Source organism: Strigops habroptila, chromosome 9 (genome assembly GCF_004027225.2).
Source record: "Strigops habroptila isolate Jane chromosome 9, bStrHab1.2.pri, whole genome shotgun sequence".
NCBI classification, from domain to species: Eukaryota; Metazoa; Chordata; class Aves; order Psittaciformes; family Psittacidae; genus Strigops; species Strigops habroptila.
Window position 1 is genome coordinate 25267473 of NC_044285.2, and position 16909 is coordinate 25284381.

Genomic DNA, 16909 nt, shown 5'->3' on the forward strand with positions numbered 1-16909 from the left:
GTTATTTTCACAAGCACCAATCCATACCCAGCAGATACAGACCTGAGCGCATTCCCCACCTTGCTGGAGGACTAAGCAGTTCTGCCCCTGAAGAGCACGTGCTTACAAAGCATCTGTTAGAGGCTTAAGTGCAGGAATGACTATGAGGCACCATCATCAAGCGGCACGTTCTGTGCTAAACACTAGAATGGTTCGAAGACAGGAGCTTCCAGTAAATTGCAGATAACACAAACCATTACCTCGATTAATCCAATTACATTTACTATTTTGCCTTGTGCTTAGCTCATCAGAAAACTCCCTGAATTATTTCTAGCTATTATTCCAAAGTAGTTTTTAAATACACCGCAGCCCCTTCTCAAAGGCAGAAAAAGCAGCAATCTTTGAGATCAGCCACATTAACAAAACCACACAGTCCATTTCCAGCTACAGAACAACCATTTCCTCCTGTTATTATAAAAAGTGGTGTCTAAAGGTGAGCTTTCATGGTACTTCTGAGCTGTTTAATGACTTACTTTCTAAAGGAGATGGCCTCATCAAACTCCTGGGGTTTTTTTAGCATCCCAGTTCTCGAATGCGTTGCCTCTTCCACCTTTGTTCTACTGGCCCGGAACTGTATTACACTAACTAGTTAGTGAGATGCACATGCCAATGGTCCCTAAGCATCACTTTGGGCACTGATTATAGCTGGCCATTACCTCTCAACTGCTGCAAAAGTCAAACCTCTCTAGAATTGCATCATTTCTAAATCTGCTACAGGTTCTTGGAAGCACTCAATCTTCTTTTGCTCCACTACCACACTTGTTCCCCTCTCTGCACACTTCAGTTTCAGCCTAGAGAGTAGAAAAACTGTTGGAAAAAGTAAGCATTATTGTCATTTCATGAATCAGTAGGGAAAAAGAAGGAAAACCCACAACCCTCAACATCTCTACCACCCTAAGTGGAAGGCCAACGTGTCTCCACCATCCACCGGTGTGATGTTTAAAGTCAATAGATGATCAGATGCTTAAAAGGATAAAATATGCACCATCTCAGAGAAATTAGAAACAATTCTGAAAGTTCGAGAGAAAACATTACTTTAGAATGAGACTGTAAAGCCACCTTCACCTGCACTGCTAGTGACTGAAGTACAACCAACCTAAAAGTTTATTGGAAGCATTGTACCATCAGGGCAGGAAAATAAGCAGCAGATACAGCAACCCAGAGTTGTTCCGATCAAATCTGTAGTGCTAACCAGATCTCACCTCCAGGAACACTATTAGTTGACATGTCTAGGACTCCAGGAAGCCAAGATTTTCACGTCAGGACAGCTGTCAAAGCAAGTAAAAACCATGCAACCTTTATACTGTAAGTTGTCAATACTAGAGATCTTCTCACGTAGCCATTTCCTGCATAAACATATATATGCTACCAATCCAGTCCACTTCAGCTTATCTACTGCATACAGACAGTTTTAACAACACATTGAAGCAATAATGGAATAAAATAAGTTGATTTGGTTTATGTTGAAGTTCAAAAGACACAGGAGGATGGATTAAGACTAAAAAATTTTATTGAAACTTATCCAAAACGCAGCCAGGCACACGATTTATCCATCCCACTAAGGCTTGTCATTCTGTATGGCATAGAAAAATGCATCTCAACAAGTTGAAACATCAAACAACTACATCAGTGAAGTTAAGGCACTTGAGATGTGTGTTAATTCAGCAAAATTGCATAAGAATAACATTCTACTTTGAATGATCTAGTCCTTCCCCAGATTCAATCTAAAGTCTGTAACCCCTTCAGAGAGGGGAGAGGCAGAAGCAGGAGATAAAGGTCTCATTGTATTTTCCTCTGACTAGTAACCTCCAAGGCCATCACAGCCTACGGAAGGAAGTATTACTGATCAGGCTGTAAGATTTCCTGTAGTACAAGTGCTGAACTACAACAGCAGTTTGGGCTGAGGCACAATGTCTTCCACTCAAGACTCCTTAAGGCAAAGTACTTGTGTGAGATGAGAGAACAAAAGAAGAGAGCAAAAAGCACATACATTCCATTGTAAGGCTAACAAATCTTTTGGGGGGTAACAGTATTTATCCTGGGATTAGATATCTCTGCCCATTCCCACATCCTCCCCAAGGATACAATCTCAGAGAAGATAAATGGAGAATGCAAGAACTTAGACAGTGACCGAAAATCTGATACCTGTTGGCTTGTCAGGGCTCCGAGCAGGAACTTGAAAGCCAGTTGGCAACTTTCAACTCAGGCTACAGAGAGTGAGTTGGCTTTGGAGGTTTGGTTTGTATTTTTGAGAGTGTGAATGCTGCTCAGTATGTTTTGTGTTGGCTCAGAGCCAATGTTTGCAACTTAAATGTTGCAGTTTCAGCATTTGGCAAAGAAAGGTTTTAATGAATAATTGAATTAAGTCAGTTCTGGCTGCTGAAAATTCTCTCTGTGAATCAGAATCCGTGGAACAACCTCTTGCATCATACAGCAGATAAGTACTCTTCTCAAAAATGAGATACAGCTCTAGGACATGCACATTCCACGTGGGAATCTGGAGTATGCTCCAAGGGCTGCACACAGACCAAAGGAAAAGATTTCCAGGTACATGAAGATGTTTTCTCAACCATGAAGCAGCATGACAGAGACACTACTGTCACCTGCTATGCACAAACAGGAAATATAGTGATAAGGGAAAAAGAAACATATGGAGAACAGGTCACCCAATAGAATTTAAAGTACTGTTTCTAGTTAGTCTACGGAAACGTTGTTGTAAGCATTAAGGTCTGAATTTCACTAGAAGTAGAGTTGTTTACAAAGATGTAAAGCTTATGAAAAGAGATTGCATCTTAACACTCTGTATCCTTCAGAGCAAATTGCTTGTTACATGTAAGGCACTGCATTGTCTTTGGTTCAGTGTTTAACTATCTCATTCAGCATAAAGAGAGGTAGCACGAACCATACGTATTTAGCTCTTCCACTCCATTACATGACATTTCAGAGTCGCCACCTTTCTGATGTTACAGATTCTGGAATCCTTTAACTCATGAGGAAACTGCAGGAACAAAATAACAAACATTCTCATTAATAAGAAATTGATAAGACACAAAAGGTGTGCAACATTCCGCTTAGCTTTCAAATAGGCCAAGAAAATCCGAATAAGAAACTGGGCCTGATGCCATTAAGACATAAGCAACCATGGAGAATTTGCTTAAAAGCATCTTCTAGTAACTCTAAAGCAAAGACAACTACATCTTACCTACAACAAAGTTAGCAGAAGTACTTAACACCATTGCATAGACCAGAATAAAAGCTGACCAGTTATTAAACAGGGAATAAATTCAGCTCTCTCCTGGTCTTGAGAAAAGCCCTTATGAAATCACAAGTTTTATTATTTAGATATTTTTAAGTAAGAACTGACTTCTCGTAGAAAGGGGATGAAGTTGCCTATGGGATTAGTCTTCCAGACACATCAACCTCTGCAGAAGCTGAGACGTGACATGGTTTAGTGATGGCCTTGGCAGTCCTAGGGTAACAGTTGGACTTGATGAGACTAAAGGTCTTTTCCAACCTAGTGGATTCTATGATTCTATGGGTAGAAGCTGGTCCCTCAACACATATCTACTTCTCCAAAATGCATATAACCTACTAAAACCACACAAGATATCTATACCAATCATACATATATTAAACACTCAATAGAGTTAGACTCTTTACAGACACAATCCCAAAACGTACGCAGCTTTAAAGCACCAGCCATCCTCCTTGTTCTCACAAATAAGGATTAACAATCAAGACATATGAACATGGAGGAAAAGTAGAATAGGGGAGACATTTGTTTTCAGTATAAAGTAGCTGAGATGTCCCTATGAAAACAGAAATATTTCATAGTATGTAATGGCATGAGGAAGAGACTACCACCATCTGTCCTTTGGCCAGACTGAAAAATGATTATATCCAAACACCGCTATTTCTGGTGATTGTATTGACCAATATTGCTGCTCCTTAAGAAGCAAATGGAGCATTTTTAAAAGATTATTTCCCACCAAATTAGATTTCAGAAAATATTCCCTTCTCCTATTTCATTGTTCTGGTTTATAGTAGTATCACCAGACAAGGAAATACCAGTGAGCAGGAACAGATTCATTCATAAGCATCCAGCCCAGATTAAAAAGCAAACAAAGAAACCACCACACACAAACTTCCACTATCACTCTTAATTTTTAAGTCCTCATTTGTGTTTACACACTTCCTTTAAAAAAAGTTTATGGTGGCGTAGCTGTATTGGAATGCCCAGGAAAACAATGACTGAAGCAGCAGAAGAGACGTACCTGTATGGGTAGCCATGGTACTTAGATCTGAAGACAGATAGCAACCAGCTGAAGAACAACACCACCAAGCCAATGCCAGCAATACACATAACTGCAAGAGATGCAGAACAAGATTCAGTTATTGTGACAGCTGTCCTGAAAACACCACAGCAACTGGGGTTTTTAAAAGCCTTCTGTAACATTTACAGATTTGGCCAGATGAGACCTCCGTTAAAGTCACTGAGAAAAAGTAAATTAACATTCATTTTCTTTCAAATTCCTATTGTAAATCAATTTTATACCATTGCTTTAAGAGAAAGTAAGTCCCTTCTCTCCCTTACTAGAAAAATGCTGCAAAGCATCTTTATATCTGCCCATGTCCCAAAAGGACTTTGAGTTTATCCTGCAGTTTGTTAAGCAACTCCAAATGCTGCTGAAGAACAAAGGGATTCACTTCTGCTTAGAGCTGGGAAACGTACAAAAACCCACAGTGCAAAAGCATTACTATTAAATAGTGTATCAAAAACCTTCACTGAATACGCCTCCTCTTTGAGAGGAAAGTATCAGTACTTACTTTTTCTTTTCCCCACGTCCATGTCAGAAGTAGCAGCTTCGTGGAGGAAGACCATTCCTAAAGTAACGCCACCATCTACAAACACTGTTTAAGGCTAAATCAACAAAATGAATAGACTCAACGTAATACACTCCTTCCAAATCTCATAAATTCAGCTCCAACATCATACCTAGGGGGTTAAAACTCAATGGAAAAATTAAAGACTTCCCCCAAAGCAGCAAGTGAGGAGGGAGACAACTGAAAGGCATTCATCGGGACAACTTTTAAGGGAAAATATACACAAAGATTGTCTTGACACAAAATCAAAACCACACATTTGTTATCTCAGCTTGTAACAAAACAGAATTCCTTCCCAGAGAGCTCAGTCCGCTCCTACTGCTCTTCTGCTCCACTGGAAATTCCCCAAAAGAAATCAACTTCTGCATTTTGCTCAGCTAATAGAATGAATAAATGCATGCAATATTTAAGCTAATAGGATATATTTCAAATAGCAATATGTCAGTCTTAGAATTCTTCAATTAAAACAAAAATAAAGCTTGTACAGTTAAGGAAGCACAGACAATTTGCAGGCGGTGTCTGCCTGACATTTGCAGAGGAGGAATCCCAGCAAAGCAGTGGATCCAGTGGAACAAAAGACATAATTGGTAAAGATTTCGTTCCATTTCCCTATAGACGCTCAGGATTGATTCTCCTCCTGAAATGAGAACTATTTATAATTGACTGCAGTGGGACCATTAAGAAACTTTTCTACTTCAGATGTAGTCGGCCTTCAGCACAAGAGCAAAGTGACTTCAACCTCCAGGAACCCGGCCAACCTCTACCATTTTAAATGCCTCCAGCAATGGGTAGATTGGCTCCATTACATGATGGATTGCAATCACACAAATTAACAGCCACAGAAAGCTTCTAGGTTGAATTTGACTGAGTGCATCAGAAGTACAGCAATAATTAGAAAAAGATCAGAAGTTCCCCTCAAAATGGATGTTTTAAGTTAAAAGAAGAAATATTTGATAATGAAGACACAGCAAGAGAGTAAAGTTCTTTTAACATCAGTGTATTTAAACATCAATTGCTTACTCCATTTTATTACAAAAATCCTAATGCATCGCTTGCTGAAACTGGGATTTTAAATAGATAAAACAAGAGAACAGGGAGAAATCAGCACAAATCACTGTCAAAGAACACCGTTGTTGCAACCAAAGGGACTTATTAATCACTGTCAAGCAGCGAAGAAGACAGGTAGTTTGGGTGAAGTTTTGAAATGCTGTGCCTGTAGTAAGTCTGCTGTTCTGTATGCTCGTGTACTGCAAAATGTAACCATTTGGGGCTGTGCAGCTGCAAGAAAAAACATTAAATAAGATTAAAAAATCCTGAACAAAAGATAGAAGAATGCAGAGGCTGACACAGGTGATGGGACAAGAAAAGCTTGAGTCAGAGATGACTCAAGTTACAGGTGATGGATCAAAAACACACATGTGGGAACAGAAGAAAAGAACACTGAATTTTAGAGTGTTCTTATGACTCCAAAGAAACATTTTTATACAAAGGAGAAAGGCAAAAGCTCTCAACCTGCAAGTTTCCACTTGCCTTTCTTGATGGCGTAATACCGGCATGGAAAAAATCCTGAATTGTTAGCATCAATGAGTGGTAAGATTGAAAGTAAAAAAGGTAAGCAAAGAAATAAAAGAAGAAAGATCGGTAACAGAGGAAGGAATTCAACACCAAAGCAAGAACTAAGTAAGTGAGATTGGAAAGGTAAGAGACATGCACAGAGAACAGGGACTATGCTGAAGAATCATATGATTCCAGAGATCCACATCGTTAACCCTGTGTTCAGTACAGTCACTAAACAAGGAAGAAGGTAATAAGAAAGCAGTAAACATTTTTCTCTTCAACTTAAAGATCACTGGCATAGAAAAAGCATAGCTGTCAACTCAGTAAGCTTCTGCATCAGTATTAGGTGACAGCTTCAAGCCTTGACAAAGCACACTCATAGAGAAGGCAGCAGCATAAGCTAACAGAAAACTAGTCACCAGCCACATGCTTCTCAGTAGGAAGGATACTAAACAGAAGAACAATGTGTGTTTCTGCCACAAATTGGGCTTGGCTGCTTCCATGGATATAGCTCTGTAAGAGACAAAGAGTAATTGAATTTAGAAAAGACTGGAGTCAACTTTGACATGATTAACAATAGCTATAGAGCTTGCAAGTGGGTGTTGCACTGTCTCTTTCTGGAGACAAACAGAAGTTGGAACATGAACAATTTCATCTGTTGACCGCTGATTTGGGTGAGAGCATCAAATATCCTTCTTCTATTAACAGGCACAATCAGCCCAAAGTACCATTCAAAGTGCAAGTGTAGCTACAACCTTCATGGTCCGGATCCCCTGTTCAGCAGGGCAAAATGTCATAATCATGCCCTCCTGCACCCACTGTGATCCAAGTCTGATCCATTCCCTGACTTGGATTCTTAGGTTATGTATGTCGCTCCTCAGCTTAGGGACAGTCTCTTCAATCCATATGCAAACCCCACCCACTTGGTTCTGAGTATTTGAAACCTTTTTCATGGCATACCAGGAAAAGCAGCATCACTACCAATAGCATTCCTCAGCCTCAGAAAGGCTTAGGACTTATGTAAACAGAAGAAATAAAAGGAAGCATTTGAAGAAAACACTTAAAACTTGAGAACTTGCACTCAGTAAGCTGGTTTGGTTTTATTTACATTAATAGTTCACTAACCAACTGGGTTAACAGAAAATGTGCAGTTTGTGAAAGAATACCATTTTTGAATCCCTGAGAAGCAGACAAGCAGAGCCACATTTTATGGAAGAATATAGAGGGCCTGACCCACCTAATCGGGTATGAAAGGGCATTTCAACAAATTAATTCCCTTTTGAGTAAAATCCATGGCAAAAGCCAGGTGTAAGCACCCGGACAGAAGCAATCCTCTCGATACATTCTGACTGGTTTTACAGTGTTCCACATTCTTTATTACATACGGAGCAGTATGTTTCAAGTGATGTTAAAACTATTTCTCCCAGGAATGAGATTTCATAAGACTAAGGTCACTAGACATTAATTTACCTCAAGACTCTCAAAGAAAGATGGTTTTATGTGGAAGTCATTAGATGGGGTATGAGCTAAAAAGGCCAGATTAAACATGAAACTGCCTCAGCAATAGGGCAGTTTAGCAAGTAAGACCCAAACAACTTTATTTTGCTGTCAGCAATTTAGAACTATCATGGTTCTTCCTCACTAGATATCAATATATGGACAAGACAGAGGAAGACAAATAAATGCTGAAAAGAAAACAATGAAAACAAATAGGAATGGTTAAAAGACACATAGGAGGTCAGAGAAATGGAAGACATCAGGTAATTAATTTAAAATGATCTACCCTCAGAACCTAAGCAAAAAAGCACTGTCATTGTGCTTCCTCCAAAACGTATCTTTGCATTTTGAAGAGATGGAGAACAGGAAATGCTTACCTTAGGTTGTGAAGCAAGAAGGGGAACTCCTGCATCCAAATAACTTGTTAGCAAATACTTTTGGTTACTCTGTATTCTGTCCTCTTTACCCTAGAGCGTTATTTTAGTACCATCTTAGCTTTCTGTGATTCCTGGAATAATCAAAGTTTCCACACAGCTCGCTTTTACAGGTATATATTAGGAGAAGACAGATCCTCTCTGAACTAATCAACACATCTCTGCTTTGCCATGCTCACTGCAGGAGAGGTTAACCTCACCGACGTAGAAAGAAAAGAAGCCAAGAACATGATTTGCATTCTGACTTGCCTGTTTTCAGCCTTATCCTGTAGAAATACAACAGAAATGTAGAAGAGAAAATGAAGGAAAGACTCACCATTTGTCCTGTATGAGGATTCTTATGAGCATAGGGTGGGCCTCTGATGTGGTTCCACATCTGGCCTGATGTCATTGCTAACACAAAACACTGAAAAGGCAAGAAGAAACACAATTTAATAAGGATTTATTATAATTATTATTTGAGTTTTTTTACCCAACTTCTTTTCATTTCATACCAAAACATACTGGAATACAATCTTAGGCTAAGCATTGTCCTGCCTTTTATTTGTGTGAAAGGCATCCAATCAAGCACTAACTGAGCTGAAAAGACCGAGATCAAATAATATTAAATTACCAAAAAGTAAAACTAAACACACCTCATTTTTCTCTACCAGGTTTAAGCATCTTTAAATACAAAAGCTTTTCAAGACTTGAATTGCTACAAAACTCATGCCAAGAGGCAGCCGGGGATTACAATTACTCACCAAAGCAACAAATGCCCAGCCAGTTTTGTTGTACAGAAAATCCAGGTTGCTTCCACGCAAATACACGAGGCCACTGATGACAGCCAGCAGCAGCCCTAACATCAGCGGCCCGGCATAGTTTGGTGGCCTTATCACACGAATCTGAAGTGAAAAGAAGGTCAGTTATCTTCCCTTATTGAGATTATACATTATGCCCACACTTCTGCTAACAAGAAATCTCAATATCAACCCACACATAATAATAATACATCATAAATCTGACTTGGGAAGTAAGTAATTCTTCTTGCCCTGTCAGTGTAACTTCATTTTTATACACCTTTACCTACTTCATAATTTAAAGACTGTTTTTCTTACACTAGAACAGAAAAGGGAGAAGGAAGAAGATGAGTTTTACCATCTAATAAAGAATTACACAACTATTAGAACGCAGAATGTAAGGAAACTTAAAAGATGTGCCCAAAACTACATTTCGTAGACAAGAACTATTTCGAGTATCCAAGCGTAGACTGTTAGCCACAGACATGGACATATTTCATAGCTGGAATTACACAGCAAAGGAGTGCTGCAGAGGTGGTGATGGGGAAAGCCTGTGCATACTTACATTGACATCAGTTCTGTCAGCCACCCAGCGAGCGAGCTGCTCAGCTGCAAAGCCCCGCACCTGAAGCTCATACGTGTCACCCCGTTTCGGCTTCCCTTTAGCAGGGAAGTTAATGAAGGTTGGAGCAGAGTTCATGTTTAGCTGTAGTTAGAAAATTCACAGAAGATACAGCACCATGAAAGGTCTCTTTAGTAACACAATTCTATTTCATTTGTATCTTGCAACATCCTCACTAAATCAATCTGAAGAAGTAACTATTCAATAAACAGATTTCATTGGCGTTAAAAAACAAACACAGGCAGCACACAGTAGCATTCCTGTATTTCTTAAAGTAATCCATATATTCCTGCTATTTCCCTTTCGTGCTCCATGCTGTCTTCTTTTAGCACTGTCACTAGCTGTGCTGGATGTCTTAGAAATAAATTGTTACTTCTGAAGAGGCTATTTTGTGTTTAGAAACACAACTGAGCATGATTTCTAAGAGTCATTGACATTTCTTTGGTAGTACTCAGATCTACAGCTACAGATCAAAAGATTCAGACCAGTTAAGAGGAGATTATAACAGGTAAAAGTAGTTGCTTACAAAATACAGTTTTATCTTTTCCTAACACTGCTTTTCCTATAGCATTTCAGGTTTTTGAACCTGTTTCTTCTCCAAATGTTTCTTCTCTCCAAACTACTTTTTGGAGAGAAATCTGCAAATAGGAATATGCACAATAATCTATAAAAGCCATAGCTTGATGAAGGAATTTTTGATATAACACTTTAGGAAAACTTAACAAGAATAATAAGCCATGCTTCTCCACTCCTCCAGTCCCAAAGCTTCCATTTAATAAAGTATCATTGCCTAAATTGTGTAGCTTTTAAATAACAACTCTTAAAAACAAGGTCTGCAAAACTATATGAACTATTAATGTGATCTATGGCTGGTTACATAGCGTCAATAGAAGAGCAAGATGACATTACCATCTGAAACACATCTGAGCCTTCATCGAAATCTACCATGGCAAAAAAAATCTTATTGGTAAATGCACTGGAATATCGCCAGGAGTTTGCCAGAATCTGGTATTCCTCATCAGCTTGCCTGTAAAATACACCAAGTGAGAGAGAGGCTGTATCATATGTTTGTTCACAACACAAGTTCTAAAGCAGCTGAGGGAGCTGTAGCCACCCACTCCATTAGAGGGTGCATCACACACGCCCTTGTATTCACTTTCTAGTGTTAAAGAAAAGGTTTAAGGCCAGAGACTCATCTAATAATAAAGTGAAGCATTTGGCACCACTGATTTTTGACATGCAAGAGCAAGTTTTGTTGAGTCCATGAACACAAGCAGTGCTAATTTCTAATTGAAATTTGAAATGGAACCCAGCAGCTCATCATTTGCTAGTCCACACAGCACCAAAACGAGCAGAGGTGTGCTCTCTTCTCCAGGTCGGAGGATGGGAAACCAATTCATTTCAACTAACTAGGTATCAAAATAATCTTTTACAGACCTCTGCCACCTCCAGATTAACACACGAAAGCCATAATATGGTTATTTATAATTACACTATGCTGGATCCTTAAATAAGTGCAAATCAACATCTTCATTAACAGCAACTTTCAGGCTGCGTGGCCAGCAGTAACGCTACAAACATTCCTCCAGCAGCTCATGATAGGGAAGTCGAGTTTTCACCCTCCCTTTCCTCCTCCAGAGGCCTATCAGTGTGAACATTGTTTCTGCAAAGCAGCAATTATTTTAGGAGGGAGATAAATAATTCATGACGATGTTGTCTTCTCACATACACATTCCTCATATATTCCCACACATCCAATTGCAAAGATAATCCTACTATAAATGTCTAGTGTAGTATACTCCTCCCATGTACATGCAAGTTTTATCCTACACTTCAATTAATTCTGACAAAGCATAAGATGACTCTCAAGTTCTAATGTAGGACTAAATGGAGCCCGTACTTGCACACAACACACTGTCTGTGAGGCTGAAGAGCAGTGAACATCACAATCACCGAGTAATTTCTGGGTGGTGCCTTCACAAAGCGTCGAAATTTGTCTCCGTTCATGCGAATAACGGGTCTTTTACTGGTCCATTCCATCAGCTGGTTCACTTTTTCTGATAACACCATCTGAAAGCAAAGTCAGAGAAACACTGTTGGGGTTCTGTTGGTTTGTGGGGGTTTTTTGTAGCCTCATAGTGCAACATTGAAGGGTTTTAGATTTGACATAACACACATCTGCACTGGATTTCGTAAGAACACCAACCCAGGGTGTGATGCTTCAATCATTCTTGAAGGCTTTTATAGATCCTTGTGGAAGTCCTGTTAATATTATTCACTTACTCTAACCACTTACTAACACATGCACTTCCAGCACTTTGTCTTTAAGCACTCAGTATCATGCTGTAAAGACTGTCACCTCACTAGTACTTCCTCATGTTGCCAGATTTCCTTCAGAGGTACAAACTGCCCAAACCACTCCACAGTATTTACTTGGTATTAAGCATCACACTCTGATTCAGCTTTCCAAACCTGGTGGCAGCGGGATCAGCACTGGAGATGGAAGCACTCTGGGAGTGAGCTCGACATCTAATTTCCAGCGCTGCTGGAGAAACCTGGATTCAGTGTGTATTTGAACTCAGGAGTGCTCAACACTAAGCTCTTCTTTAACAGTGAGCCAACTACTTCTATACCATTACACAAACAAGTATTAGGTAAGCGATAATCCTCCGAATATTACACTTATCAGAAACTACTTCCCTAGTCCTTACTAACACCCTTCTTCAGGTAAATACTTTAAGGTAAATAATAAACTACCCGTCTCTGACTTACAACCGACGCAAGTATATACCTAGGGCTATTTCCAGCCCTTGGAGTGAGGTGTGTGGCAATAAGGGGCACCTTTGTGATTACAATCCGCCGCCACCACAGCGGGTGACAGCCCACCCGCGCCCTCCACCCGGCAGGCACGCGACGCTCCTACAGTGCCTTTTGCAAGGACGGAAGGTCCGGAGCTAACGGCACTCGACAACGAGCAGAAGGTTAGAACGGGACGATTCCAAGAGCCGCCCGGCCCGCAGGCGCGCCCGCTGGTTTCCCTCAGCGCCTGCCCGCAGCCGCCGCGGGGCTCAGGGCCTGCCCTGCCCTCAGCGTCCCCGGCGCGGGCCGAAGCCCGCCGCGACCGAGGCCCATCCCGGTGCGGGCGGCGGCCGCGGCCCGGCGGTACCTCACCTCCTTCCGCTTCTGCCCGGCGGCGTGCGGCCCGCCCCAGCATAGCAGCACCAGCAGCGCCAACACCGGCAGCGCCGCCATGACCGCCCCGCTCAACCGCTTCGCGCCCATTGGCGGGCTCAAGCAGCGCGGCCCCGCCCATACAGTTCCTATTGGCGAAGGCGCCGACCCGCGGCTCGCTGACGGCTTCTGATTCGTTGAGCCTGCGCGCAGCGCGGGTTGCCGCTAGCCCATAGGAGAGAGGCAAGCTGGAGCCGCTTCATTGGTGGAGCGCTGAGGGAGGGCGGTACCGCCGGGAGATGGCGGCGGTGGCCGAGGAGCTCACCTCGGTACCCGCCTCCAGGAGGTGCTGCGGCTGCCCCTCGCGTTAAAGGTACACCGTGCTCCCCTCAGCGCCTGCGGCTATTCAACTACCACAACACAGCCGCAGCGTGCTCAAGCTGCCCGGGGTGCCCCGGGGAGGGGGGGGGGCTGCAGCCCTCAGTAGGAGCTCAGTATCTCCCCAAAGGCGTACGCTTGCTTAATGTTATACTCGTGTGTTGCTGCGCCGTGCGTTGAAAAGATTGCTAAAGTCCCAAACGCCCAAGGGAAATGAGCCGGTTATGGGCTCTAAATCGCCACAGAAAAACGCGGTCCGAAATCACGCAATCAACTCGGTTGGAAGTCACCTTTAAGAACACCGAGACGATACTTCTGCTTTGTTTCTCAATTCAGGCGTGCTGTGGAAATGATTTCTGGTGCCGCGCGCCTCGGTGCAAGTTCTGTTTGCGCTAAAATCTCTGGTTTCGGCAATTCGTCCTTTTTATTAAATTTACAGAGAGAAAGGGGGAAAGAAAAAAAAGTGGTGTCAGAAGTGGGATTCGAACCCACGCCTCCATACGGAGACCAGAATACCCAAACCCGCCATGGGAAGGCGCGGAACGCCTTGAGTCTGGCGCCTTAGACCACTCGGCCATCCTGACACTGCGACAGCAGCCCCCGCCGGGAGGCTCTTAGCGCTTTCCTCATGGCCGCGCCCGCCGCCCCACTCCTCAGCACGCCGCGGGCAGTGCTTGCGAGCCTGTAAACGGGAGAGAAACCTGCGATTCCCCGGGCTGCGGAGCTTCCCCCGCTCCCGCTCAGCCGTCGTGGGGAGGCGCTTTTCCCCCCGTTACCCACAGGGCTCCGCTCGCGGCGCGACCCAGCGGCGACTTCCGGCGCGACCATTTTGTTTTTCACCGCCCGCTAGCCAAGGGTACGCGCGTCCCGTCGCCGCGGCTCCTGCCCCGCTCCTCAGCATGTTCCCTGTGGCTCGGGCTGCCCTCAACCTCACCGGTAAGCCAGGAGGAAGCCCGAGGCGCTGCGGATGTTTAGTGGGAGCGGGCGGTTTCGTCAGGGGGTCTTCCCCCGGGTTCTCCTCTGTGGGGATTGTTCCTCGACTGTGACGGTTGTGAGGGTACCTGAGGGCGGCTCTCGCCGTCCTTCGCTTACTGCTTGTTGTTTTCTTTCTGCCTCTTTTATCCCCTAATTGCTTTTACTTGAGCTGACCTTGGGTTGCCTTCCTCGGTGCTTTACCTCCTTCATCGTTGCTAAAGGCACACCGAGGTCTGGTAGCCTGAGGTGACAAGGTTTAGTCAGGGATCGGCCCTTAAACTCAAGGGTAAAGTCACCTCTTCAGGGACAGACGCCCCACTGCTTAACCCAAACCTATTTCTGGTTCATGATGTGCTTAGTTTGCACCTAAAATAACTTCCTTAGCAGTGTTTCTGTTGGTAGATAGTCAAACTTCTGTTTAAAAAATCTACCTTGTTTAGCCTCACAGAGCATGCTATGGATGCTGCAGCATTGGTGGGTATTGCCATCATCTTATCTAGTCATGTTGGGTAAATGTTGACCTGAAACTAAAGATTGTATTTTGTAATGCGTCTTTATGCACTGTCTCATCAAATGCAGCACAGAGCTGCTAAATAGTCTTTGTGTGTTGAAGCTGGTGGTTTCATTCTTCACTCTGTTTTCTCCTTAATAAATGTACCTTTTATAGTGTACATTTATAATGTACATCATACCTTCTGTGACCTGCAGATAGCCTCCTGTATTTTGTTCTATATTACTTAGCCATATTACTTGTATATTAACTATAACATATATATAACATTAACTAAATTACTTAATGTATTAATGAAGTTCCACCATTATTGCCCCTTCTTTCTTCGTCTCCCTCCCTCCCCTTCAAAAATGATGAAGGAATGAGAAAGGTCCATATATCCACAATCCTTAACTCCTTCCTTTGATGGTGAGCTTCATCCTGAAAATGCTTGTATCAGGTACACACGTTGACAATACAGATATGTGTATACAGAAATCTGAAACTTTTAAAACTACTAAACCAACAAAAATGTAGTAATTCTTAAAAGTATGCTTGAACTTCCACACTGAGGGCCCAAAGAAAGCATATTAATGGAAAAGGTAACTTAGAGGCTTCAGAAATAACTTTCTAGAGAGAAATGGGGAGAGCTGAAACACAATGCAAGGCTTTCTGTATATCCCATGTTTTGGAATCATTCCAAAGCTCCAAATCCAAAAGATTAATTTCTTTTTCAGCTTTTCTTAAAGTCTTTCAATGCTTCCGCTTGCCTCTGGTGGCAGGAGATGAGGAATGGGAATGGTTTGGATGTATGTTTTAGTTGATTCTTGTGCTTCTCTTCAACGTTCCTTAGCCCGTGGCATTCAGCAGACTGCAGTCAGACAAGCTCATCGCAAACATGAGCCCAACTTCCATGATAAACACGGAAACCTGGTGCTCATTGGGGGAGCCGTTGTTTTTACTGCTGTCTGGGGATACGTAAGTATCCTTCCTTCACTGCTCTCTTGTGACTGCACCTGTAAACTTGCAAGCGATTGAGGTTCAGAAGGGCTTACTTGTTTGAAATAACAAGTCTGAATTTAGGAGCTTTTTATGTAAGTTAATAGTAATGGGATAGAGATGAAAGGTGTGTTAGTTTGTATTTAGATTTTGGGATGTTTCACAGATGTCTGTGTCAGTCTGTTGCTTGATATTAAACCATAGTAGAAACACAAGTGTTCTCCATTTAACTTGGGATTTCCAAGCTACACACATAGAGCTTTTATCAGAAAAAGAACTGTGTGGTGATGGGGTTTTACATTCCAGATTTTGTTTTAAAGCTAGGTATTTTGAAACAGAAAACTGAAGTATTTAACTATTACTCAATATATTCCACTTGCTTTATTAGATGTCATGTTCTAATACAAGAAATCTACACTGAGAACAATAGGAACAGCCCCTCTATCAGGAGGTTTCTTTGATTTCAGAGTCAATAATCCTGGTTTTTATCCTCCTACAGGTGTTCACACAACTTGGTATTGAGTGGGGCTTCTCACCTGTGGGCAGAGTCACTCCAAAAGAATGGAGGCAGTAATGAACTCTCTGCATGTAACGAACTGTTCTAAACTTTCACTGCAGAAATGGTCACATAACGGTGTCTGTTCCTTGATTACCACTTGTGCAGTGGCATTCCTGGTCTAATAAACGTACCTAGAAACCTGTCTGACTCCTCTGGGTTTTTGCTGTGCTCCCTGTCTGCTGAAACACAACAGTGTAAAAAACTCAGTATAGTTAAATCATGTTTTAGGTAGCCCCGGTTGTTCCTGGGAAGGTCACTGGTGGATGATGGACCACAAAACACCGCATGGTTGTCCACTTCACCAGTGCTTGTCCGCTGCACCTGGCCTCCGGTGTGTTCCCCCTGCGGGGTTCACATCACTTCACCTCCTATGTCAGCCGCACGGTGAATGACAAAGCCACGATCCCATTTATTTTCCCGATGGAATTACTTCCATGTCCTGAATCACCCTCCAGATAAGTGTTTCTGAGGCCTTTGAGAGTCGCGAAGGGCTTAAACCGGAGTCACGCAGCCAGTCACAGCGGT

At 42.4% G+C, this 16909-nt stretch overlaps 2 protein-coding genes and 1 non-coding gene across 3 annotated transcripts; 1 reads left to right on the forward strand and 2 right to left on the reverse strand.

Annotated features, from left to right (window-relative positions):
* Nucleotides 1-1531: 1531 nt before the first annotated feature.
* MAGT1 (magnesium transporter 1) lies at nucleotides 1532-13096 on the reverse strand. Its single transcript, XM_030497242.1, has 10 exons — nucleotides 12984-13096; nucleotides 11713-11882; nucleotides 10722-10839; nucleotides 9756-9896; nucleotides 9155-9295; nucleotides 8728-8817; nucleotides 6930-6993; nucleotides 4867-4941; nucleotides 4314-4404; nucleotides 1532-3037 (listed from the first exon to the last, which is right to left on the reverse strand). The coding sequence occupies exons 1-10, from the start codon at nucleotides 13092-13094 to the stop codon at nucleotides 3022-3024; spliced, it is 1017 nt and encodes a 338-aa protein (XP_030353102.1). The 5' UTR covers nucleotides 13095-13096; the 3' UTR covers nucleotides 1532-3021.
* Nucleotides 13097-13828: 732 nt separating this feature from the next.
* Nucleotides 13829-13945, reverse strand: TRNAL-CAA. Its single transcript has 2 exons — nucleotides 13908-13945; nucleotides 13829-13874 (listed from the first exon to the last, which is right to left on the reverse strand). It is a non-coding gene; the product is annotated as a tRNA-Leu (tRNA).
* Nucleotides 13946-13982: 37 nt separating this feature from the next.
* LOC115612667 (cytochrome c oxidase subunit 7B, mitochondrial) lies at nucleotides 13983-16526 on the forward strand. The gene is made up of 3 exons (XM_030497244.1): nucleotides 13983-14297; nucleotides 15680-15804; nucleotides 16325-16526. Exons 1-3 carry the CDS (start codon nucleotides 14261-14263, stop codon nucleotides 16397-16399), a joined length of 237 nt encoding a protein of 78 aa, XP_030353104.1. The 5' UTR covers nucleotides 13983-14260; the 3' UTR covers nucleotides 16400-16526.
* The last annotated feature ends 383 nt before the right edge of the window (nucleotides 16527-16909 follow it).